The sequence below is a fragment of the Salmo trutta genome, chromosome 40, assembly GCF_901001165.1.
Source record: "Salmo trutta chromosome 40, fSalTru1.1, whole genome shotgun sequence".
NCBI lineage: Eukaryota > Metazoa > Chordata > Actinopteri > Salmoniformes > Salmonidae > Salmo > Salmo trutta.
The window spans coordinates 3,950,647-3,960,646 of NC_042996.1; the positions used below are offsets into that span (position 1 = coordinate 3,950,647).

The 10,000-nt window shown below is 44.9% G+C and overlaps 1 protein-coding gene across 3 annotated transcripts in view; it reads left to right on the forward strand.

The window, feature by feature from the left end:
- col7a1l (collagen type VII alpha 1-like) overlaps nt 1-10,000 on the forward strand; it is a 93,925-nt gene that overhangs the window by 3,010 nt on the left and 80,915 nt on the right. For all 3 annotated transcript variants that reach the window (XR_003873029.1, XR_003873028.1, XM_029741958.1), the window contains exon 2: nt 5,613-5,814. Coding sequence is in view for 1 of the 3 variants with exons in the window: in XM_029741958.1 (XP_029597818.1) it covers nt 5,739-5,814 (76 nt within the window). In the remaining 2 variants the exon portion in view is untranslated. The remainder of the gene's footprint in view (nt 1-5,612; nt 5,815-10,000) is intronic.

Genomic DNA, 10,000 nt, shown 5'->3' on the forward strand with positions numbered 1-10,000 from the left:
CTATTGGTGAAGTTGAAAGAAGCAGAGGGTTCTATTGGTGAAGTTGAAAGAAGCAGAGGGTTCTATTGGTGAAGTTGAAAGAAGCAGAGGGTTTTATTGGTGAAGTTGAAAGAAGCAGAGGGTTCTATTGGTGAAGTTGTAAGAAGCAGAGGGTTCTATTGGTGAAGTTGAAAGAAGCAGAGGGTTCTATTGGTGAAGTTGTAAGTAGCAGAGGGTTCTATTGGTGAAGTTGTAAGTACCAGAGGGTTCTATTGGTGAAGTTGAAAGAAGCAGAGGGTTCTATTGGTGAAGTTGAAAGAAGCAGAGGGTTCTATTGGTGAAGTTGAAAGAAGCAGAGGGTTTTATTGGTGAAGTTGAAAGAAGCAGAGGGTTCTATTGGTGAAGTTGAAAGAAGCAGTGGGTTCTATTGGTGAAGTTGAAAGAAGCAGAGGGTTCTATTGGTGAAGTTGAAAGAAGCAGAGGGTTCTATTGGTGAAGTTGAAAGAAGCAGAGGGTTCTATTGGTGAAGTTGAAAGAAGCAGAGGGTTCTATTGGTGAAGTTGAAAGAAGCAGAGGATTCTATTGGTGAAGTTGAAAGAAGCAGAGGGTTCTATTGGTGAAGTTGAAAGAAGCAGAGGGTTCTATTGGTGAAGTTAAAAGAAGCAGAGGGTTCTATTGGTGAAGTTGTAAGAAGCAGAGGGTTCTATTGGTGAAGTTGTAAGAAGCAGAGGGTTCTATTGGTGAAGTTAAAAGAAGCAGAGGGTTCTATTGGTGAAGTTGAAAGAAGCAGAGGGTTCTATTGGTGAAGTTGAAAGAAGCAGAGGGTTCTATTGGTGAAGTTGAAAGAAGCAGAGGGTTCTATTGGTGAAGTTGTAAGTAGCAGAGGGTTCTATTGGTGAAGTTGTAAGTACCAGAGGGTTCTATTGGTGAAGTTGAAAGAAGCAGAGGGTTCTATTGGTGAAGTTGAAAGAAGCAGAGGGTTTTATTGGTGAAGTTGAAAGAAGCAGAGGGTTTTATTGGTGAAGTTGAAAGAAGCAGAGGGTTTTATTGGTGAAGTTGAAAGAAGCAGAGGGTTCTATTGGTGAAGTTGTAAGAAGCAGAGGGTTCTATTGGTGAAGTTGTAAGAAGCAGAGGGTTCTATTGGTGAAGTTGAAAGAAGCAGAGGGTTCTATTGGTGAAGTTGTAAGAAGCAGAGGGTTCTATTGGTGAAGTTGAAAGAAGCAGAGGGTTCTATTGGTGAAGTTGTAAGAAGCAGAGGGTTCTATTGGTGAAGTTGTAAGAAGCAGAGGGTTCTATTGGTGAAGTTGTAAGAAGCAGAGGGTTCTATTGGTGAAGTTGTAAGAAGCAGAGGGTTCTATTGGTGAAGTTGTAAGAAGCAGAGGGTTCTATTGGTGAAGTTGTAAGAAGCAGAGGGTTCTATTGGTGAAGTTGTAAGAAGCAGAGGGTTCTATTGGTGAAGTTGAAAGAAGCAGAGGGTTCTATTGGTGAAGTTGAAAGAAGCAGAGGGTTCTATTGGTGAAGTTGTAAGAAGCAGAGGGTCCTATTGGTGAAGTTGTAAGAAGCAGAGGGTTCTATTGGTGAAGTTGTAAGAAGCAGAGGGTTCTATTGGTGAAGTTGTAAGAAGCAGAGGGTTCTATTGGTGAAGTTGTAAGAAGCAGAGGGTCCTATTGGTGAAGTTGTAAGAAGCAGAGGGTTCTATTGGTGAAGTTGTAAGAAGCAGAGGGTTCTATTGGTGAAGTTGTAAGAAGCAGAGGGTTCTATTGGTGAAGTTGTAAGAAGCAGAGGGTTCTATTGGTGAAGTTGAAAGAAGCAGAGGGTTCTATTGGTGAAGTTGAAAGAAGCAGAGGGTTCTATTGGTGAAGTTGAAAGAAGCAGAGGGTTCTATTGGTGAAGTTGTAAGAAGCAGAGGGTCCTATTGGTGAAGTTGAAAGAAGCAGAGGGTCCTATTGACTAACACATGCTTTGACCCCTTGTGACGCAGCCGCCATCCATTTTCTCCCCTGTGTCCTCAGGGAACATCAGTTGACACTCTAACCATCTTACTATGTCTGCAATGAGCTACAGATGTCTTCACAGTCTGACTTGGGGAAAGTTCCAACTCTGCAACACCAACCCAGAATTAGTACATGAACCTACTTTACAGATAGAAATGTACTTTATTCAGCAGATGACTCAGAAGGCAGACCCAGATTAAACCCACTCCTGGAGAGGAAAAAAGCACTTTCAAGGGAGACTCACCATTGAGCTTTTTAAGTCTAAGAAGAAGGGTCCGGAAAACCAGCCCTTACTGTAAAAGTATGCTCTTGTTGCAAACCAGTTTGCCTTACTGTTTAAAAAGGCTTCTAAAGTTTGTAATTTTCACTTTTAAATTTCAGACTTAATTTTCCCTAACGAGAAATGTATCAACCACTACAAAAATGTCCATTAATTATAATCCACATAATAATTCACATTTCCTGTTGCTGCAGGATTACATTCCAGTTGTAGCAAGCTGCCTAAATTAAGATCCTACTGATCTTAAGCTGATGTCAGGTTTCTACAACTTCAAGTTTCTATACTTTAACATGTAAAGTATGTAGCAGGATACAAGCAGAGACAGGACTGGCTTGGATTGGTATGTGAATGGAGAGGTGTTGTGTATCTTTTGGGTATGCTGTGTAACCTCTGGCAGCTCTCCCATCTGAGTGGCTGGTAACTCAACATGCCTCTCAAACAGTCAAACGCCCTGACGTTATCTGGCCAGGCCTTCAAACTGCTGTGAAATAAAACTATGGGGGAAAATGTTAGGATTTCATTTCTACCTGAAGTTGATCTGAAGTTGATCTGTGGTCTAGAGAGGTGATCTAGCAGGATGGATGGATGTTTTGATTGAGGGAAGAATGGATGTTTTGATGGAGGGATGGATATTTTGATGGATGGATGTTTTGATGAATGGATGTTTTGATGGAGGGATGGATGTTTTGATTGAGGGATGGATGTTTTGATGGATGGATGTTTTGATGAAGGGATAGATAATATGATGGAGGGATGGATGTTTTGATGGATGGATGTTTGATGAAGGGATAGATAATATGATGGAGGGATGGATGCTTTAATGGATGGATGTTTTGATTGATGTTTTGATGGAGTGATGAATGTTTTGATGGAGGGATGGATGTTTTGATGGAGGGATGGATGTTTTGATGGATGTTTTGACTGATGTTTTGATGGAGGGATGGATGTTTTGATTGATGTTTTGATGGAGGGATGGATGTTTTGATGGAGGGATGGATGTTTTGATAGAGTGATGGAGAGATTCAGAGATGGGGTGAGGGGTTAAGGGGGAGGTGTAGCTCTATCTGGTATCTGTATTTACTAGCTGAGCTAAGACAGACTTGACACACACACACCTACTGTAGGGAAAGGCAAAAATACAGAGATACTATAAATGCCATCTAAAATCACAACCTCACCATAGCTAATCTATTGACCTTTTAAAACCTCTAAAAGTCTAAGCCGTTTGGGAGGCTTTTACTAAGCTGACACATGGAATTGTTTTAAGATGGTCATACCATGGATCATTTAGCTATTTGATATTTTAGAACCCCTTTGTAACTCCTCCCACCGCAGATGAGGAAGGCCGACATACGCGGATGTGGTGGATTGAGACGCAGCCCATAAAAACCCTGATATCTCCAGCTTAAACTTTATTCATTATGTTACTTAGATTGACGCAGGGGGTGCGTCAACACACTCTTAAGGATCAGAAATGTTGTCTTTTAAATGTATCTGAAGCGTTGTCTTTGCAGAATCATCTTTAATGTCACGTCAGCAAAGCAGATAGAAAATTCCAATTGGCCTGAAATGTAGAGTAGCCTTGAGGCTATGCTCTCCTTCCTGGGACTCCATGACCTGGAATGCATGCACTTTCTCTTCTGAAGGGAGTGTGTGTTTGTCTGTGCGCAGTCACGTTTTAGTGTGTGTGTGTGTGTGTGTGTGTGTGTGTGTGTGTGTGTGTGTGCGCGCGCATGGACAAGTCTCCTGAAGGGAGAGATTGGTGGAAACAATCATTAACCTTGGAATGCAGACCCAATTTACCTTCATAGACAGTTAATACGTATCCTTTCTCAGACCTGATTACTGGGAGGAATGCTTAGGTTTTCACCAGACACACTTCTCCACTTTGAAATGTATTGCTATAGTGCATGGCCGTGACATGTATTTTAATGCAAAGGAAACCATATTTCATGGTCTGGTCACAAAGAACCTGCTATCTATTAGATTGTAGATTAGGGACCGCACAAAGAAACACTGACACACACACACACAGATGGACACACATATATACAGACACACATACACACACAAATACACGCACAGAAACACACACACACGTGGACACAGATGCGTACCTACAGGTGGAGATAAGAACTGGACACATATGTCTGTTATTACAGATTTTCTTTGGTGTCGCGATCAAACTCAACACACACACACACACACGCACACACAGGAAACAATTAGCTATGGTGTCTTAGCCTAGCTCAGGGATTAATCAGACCTGGTATGTGAGTTCCAGGGCTATGAGTGGGAGAAGGCTTCAGGGCAGGGGGCTCGACTAATCTCTTCCCCAGGATAAGTGTTCTGGTCTGGGGGACAGTGGCAGACCAGGTATGCCTCAAAGCCGAGGTAGATGCTATGGCTCCCATTCCAGATTACCTTGATTCTGAGGGGATGGTTATACAGTTTAGACTATATGGAACATAATGATCAGGACCAGGAAGTAGACTTGGGAAATATCTGGGCCTTAGTTATAGGCTATAACTTTATATCATCATTTGATCAGGTGACATTGTCAGGAAAAAGACCCATAGAGTAGTTAACTGACTGTTATCTACTGAAAGGGATAGGCGTGATTCACCATCTGAAATGTCATGGCTTTGATATGATTTCATGAATACTGTGAATATTTTACTATCGTGATGGTTTTCAGTTGCTTAGAGCAGGTGTTGATTTGATTTAATATATTAGTGTTGTTCACTGTGAGATGGTGAATATTCATTGTGCCTAATTGCTTAGCTTGTTTCAAGGGAGCTGTCAACAGTCTCCATAGTAACAACCTTGGTACTGACGTATTGTAGACAGGAGTGTATTCATGGCCATGTGCACAAACAGGAGTCCTGCCGTGAAGCCTTGATCGCCCAGGTTTCTTCCAAAGTGAACATTCGTTAGGGGCTCCACAATGTGGTAGACGTGTTCAACAGTGTGAAACAGCACACTGACTGTTAGCTACTGAAAGGGAGGTGTGTGATTCACCATCTGAAATGTCATGGCTTTGATATGATCTTGTGAATATTTGACTATCGTGATGGTTCTCAGTTGCTTAGAGGAGGGTGTTGATTCCTGCGTAGGAAACAAATGAGTCAGCTGAATATAGGTATATGTAAGTGCAGCAGATATTATCCTGAATCATACTCTCATGAAGAGATAGCCCTACCTGAGACTTCTAAGGCGAAGGTCCTCAGACCTTGAGGATGTCCTCCTCCTGGCCTGACATGCTGACCTGGGATCAGTCTGATTCAACATGTGATAGTGTTGTGTAGAAAACACTCATGTATGGGCCTTGTTTAACTGTTTCACTTTGTTGCTTTCAGAAAAGAGAGAAGAGTCTGAGCTGAATCTTAAAGAGGAGTGGATCTGTCGGAGGAGATCTGAGGAGAGGACCAGGAACAGGAGAGAAGAGGAGGAGAAGGAGGGATAAAAGAGGAGGAGGACAGAGCATGGGCCATTCCTGCGTGTGGATTTTTCTGCTGTCCCTGTCTCTCTCCCACCAGGCGGTCACTGAACAGGCAGAAGGTATTGGATTTGACCTCTCTTTCTCTCTCTCCATCCCTCTCTCTCACCATTTCTCTCCTGACCATTCCCTTTCCTCAGCTTTCTCAACATCGCTCACTATCTCTCTCTGTTTCTCTCTCTTTCCATCTCTGTTCCTCCTTATATACCTCACGATTTCTCTACCTGTTCTACTTATCTCCCCGTATCTCACCAACCCTTCCTCTCATTCTTTCTTTCCATCCCTCCCTCATCCCTCCCTCCATCTCGTTCTGTGTCTCCCCACCACCCACTTACCCGTTCCTTTCTTCTCCTCTCTCCATCCTGTCTTTCTTCTCCTCTCTCCGCGCTTCTTCTCCTCTCTCCGTCCTGTCCTTCTCTCCTCTCTCCATCCTGTCCTTCTCCTCTCTCCATCCTGTCCTTCTTCTCCTCTCTCCGTCCTGTCCTTCTCCTCTCTCCGTCCTGTCCTTCTCTCCTCTCTCCATCCTGGGTTTCTTCTCCTCTCTCCATCCTGTCCTTCTCCTCTCTCCGTCATGTCCTTCTTCTCCTCTCTCCGTCATGTGCTTCTCCTCTCTCCGTCCTGTCCTTCTCTCCTCTCTCCATCCTGTCCTTCTTCTCCTCTCTCCATCCTGTCCTTCTTCTCCTCTCTCCATCCTGTCCTTCTCCTCTCTCCGTCCTGTACTTCTTCTCCTCTCTCCATCCTGTCCTTCTCCTCTCTCCGTCATGTCCTTCTTCTCCTCTCTCCATCCTGTCTTTCTCCTCTCTCCATCCTGTCCTTCTCCTCTCTCCGTCATGTCCTTCTTCTCCTCTCTCCATCCTGTCCTTCTCCTCTCTCCATCCTGGTTTCTTCTCCTCTCTCCATCCTGTCCTTCTCCTCTCTCCGTCCTGTACTTCTTCTCCTCTCTCCATCCTGTCCTTCTCCTCTCTCCGTCCTGTCCTTCTTCTCCTCTCTCCATCCTGTCCTTCTCCTCTCTCCATCCTGTCCTTCTTCTCCTCTCTCCATCCTGTCCTTCTCCTCTCTCCATCCTGTCCTTCTCCTCTCTCCGTCCTGTCCTTCTTCTCTTCTCTCCATCCTGTCCTTCTCTTCTCTCCATCCTGTCCTTCTTCTCCTCTCTCCGTCATGTGCTTCTCCTCTCTCCGTCCTGTACTTCTCTCCTCTCTCCATCCTGTCCTTCTCCTCTCTCCATCCTGTCCTTCTTCTCCTCTCTCCATCCTGTCCTTCTTCTCCTCTCTCCATCCTGTCCTTCTCCTCTCTCCGTCCTGTACTTCTTCTCCTCTCTCCATCCTGTCCTTCTCCTCTCTCCGTCATGTCCTTCTTCTCCTCTCTCCATCCTGTCCTTCTCCTCTCTCCATCCTGTCCTTCTTCTCCTCTCTCCATCCTGTCCTTCTCCTCTCTCCGTCCTGTACTTCTTCTCCTCTCTCCATCCTGTCCTTCTCCTCTCTCCGTCCTGTCCTTCTCCTCTCTCCGTCCTGTCCTTCTTCTCCTCTCTCCATCCTGTCCTTCTCCTCTCTCCATCCTGTCCTTCTCCTCTCTCCGTCCTGTCTTTCTTCTCCTCTCTCCATCCTGTCCTCCTTCTTCTCTCTCCATCCTGACTTTCTTCCTCTCATGCTCCGTCTATCTGTTTCAGACACAAGTGCTAGACTAAATAATGTCTATGTCCAGTATGTCTAGACACCTGGATGGACTAGGCAGGTAGACAGTGATGCAGACTCAGTCACTCTTCCATCTTTAGACAGGGCATTCTGAACATCTGGGAGCCTCCTGTTCACCACTATCTGTCAGACTACAGTCCACTATCAAATCTTGGCCTTAGGTTTGGTACTGTACATCACACCTGGGTCAAATACCTATGTCAAATCTGTTCAACTACTTTAGCTGGGCTTCATTTGGTTTGGCCGGTACATCGGAACCAATGGCATAGTCCCAAAAGTTCAAACGCCAAGCTAAATCAAATGCATGTCTGCTAGAGGTTTACTGTACACAGCTTCAGATGTTCTTGGATGCCATGGAAGGTTCAATTAGCCAATCAACTGGCTAAGGTTGACTCTCGGGGTGGAATCTGATTGGCAGCCAGTGATGTTTTTTTTTTTACTTTCCAACTATTGGAATGAAACAACATTTGTGCAACACCTAACAACCTCGCTGAGAGGTTCTGACCTTTCAGTGTAATGGCTAAGGTGCTGAGGTTGAGTCCCGGTCAGGCAGTACTATAGTTCTATGCTTACGGTGTTTGACTGACAGAAGGCTTTAGAGTGGGCTTGATTTAAACCCCAACGTCACTGACTCTCATGTTCTGTGAGATTAAATGCATTTAAATATTTTTTCATGTTACCATTTTCCCAAAGTAGAACTTAGATGGTGTGCAGATGGAATTTTGTCAAATACACCAGCCTGGCCGGCAGCTGTGTTGAAACTAGAGAAACCAACTCAAGACTATAGCCTGTATGGAAAGGTACCATTGGAGTAGTGACTGTTGCCATTCTTGGGGCTTGTTCTGTTTTGTCAAAGATTCACACATGGATCCAAGTTATTATGTTCCAGTATTAGAATGTAGTGAACAATGAATAGACTATGACTGCACTGTATTGTTAGTTGATGATATGTAGCAGCTAGGTGGACAACAGTGGACAGGTACTGAACTATAATGACCCTTCACCATGTGTTGTCTAGCCATTCTAGACATGTGGTTCTCACCTGTCAGTACAGACACAGTGTACAGTCTGGACAATTTATCTTTTCCCCTCAGTCTGTCTATCTGTCTGGACAATTTATATGTTTCCTCTCTGTCTCTCTCTCTCTGTCTGTCAGTCAGTCTCTCTGTCTGGACAATTTATATTTTTCCCCTCTGTTTGTCTATCTATCTGCCTGTCTGCTTGTTCATTCGTCCGTCCGTCCTTAAGTCAGTCTGTCTGTCCATTCATCCTTCAGTCAGTCAGTCAGTCAGTCTGTCTGTCTGTCCATCCGCCAATCCTCCAGTCCTTCTACCTGTCCGTCCGTCAGTCTGTTTGTCCGTCAATCTGTCAGTGTATTCTTTGCTGTTTCTCTGCTGCTGTGTTCCATAGTTCTCTTCCTCCATTTGGAGGGTAAACCGTTCACACTGACACTACATATTACACTAAACGAATGGAAGAACTTTCCGTGCCCTGGCGTGGTTTGCTGCCTTTGTGAAGCTCGACTTAGGAACCGTGCTGAGTCATGACTCACACTGTCGTTTCCCATGACCTGTAAAGTTTTAGCATGCGTCACAGACTCATTACATGGCAGTGTGGCCAGAGGCAGTGGAGGCAGTATGTCGGTGTAGTCCCCAAAACGCTTCCCTGTGATACTTAGTCTCCTGACTGTAGAATGGAGGATATCGTTTTGTGAGCAGGAGCAGAGTGCTGGTCCGCGTTGAGCCGGGGACATATGTCACCCCCGCTGAATCCTGGGATGGCGGCCAAGGAAGGGTAGGATAAAAGAGGAGAGAAAAGCGAGGGAGGACAAGGGGAAAGGAGAGAGGCTGAGTTATCACATAGAGCACAATCACTGGACCGTATCGTCTATTCCCTGTTGTAATCTATTCTGTCACGGTAATACTGGGGCACTGACAGGGACAGTGTGTGTGTAGACTGTTCGTATGTGTGTGTGTGTGTGTGTGTGTGTGTGTGTGTGAGAGAGAGAGAGTGTGGCTAATATGGCAAGTAATACGGTTCATATAGTGGGTGTGTCCGCAAACAAACGCACACATTTACCTCCATTACCATTCAAACAGGTGTGCATCTGTTCAAGTGTGTGTGGTTATGCAAAGAGACCCAACACCTATTCAACCGCCCGGTGTGTGTTTGAGCGGACGCGGGGGCTGGCCCCACTTTAGGCTGTTTATGTTGTTATTCCAAGCCTTCCTCTTCGCTGTACTAAAATGTTATTGCTGGACTGCTCAGAATATTGATGGTCTCAACGCCTCACCTGTGTGCCATTAAACATTCATAGGAGCCTTGTGGTGCGCTGTCTGTGACAGCAGAAGGTTGGCCACGGAAATGTATTACCTGCCGAGGCTGGTAGCCTAGCGGTTAAAAGTGTTGGGCCACTAACTGAAAGATTTCTGGTTCAAATCCGCAAGGTGGAAAAATCTGCTGTTCTGCCCCTGAGCAAGGTAGTTAACCCCGAATAACAACTGCTCTTCAGGCACCGATGACTACGATTAAGGAAGCTGCCTGCACCTCTTTGATT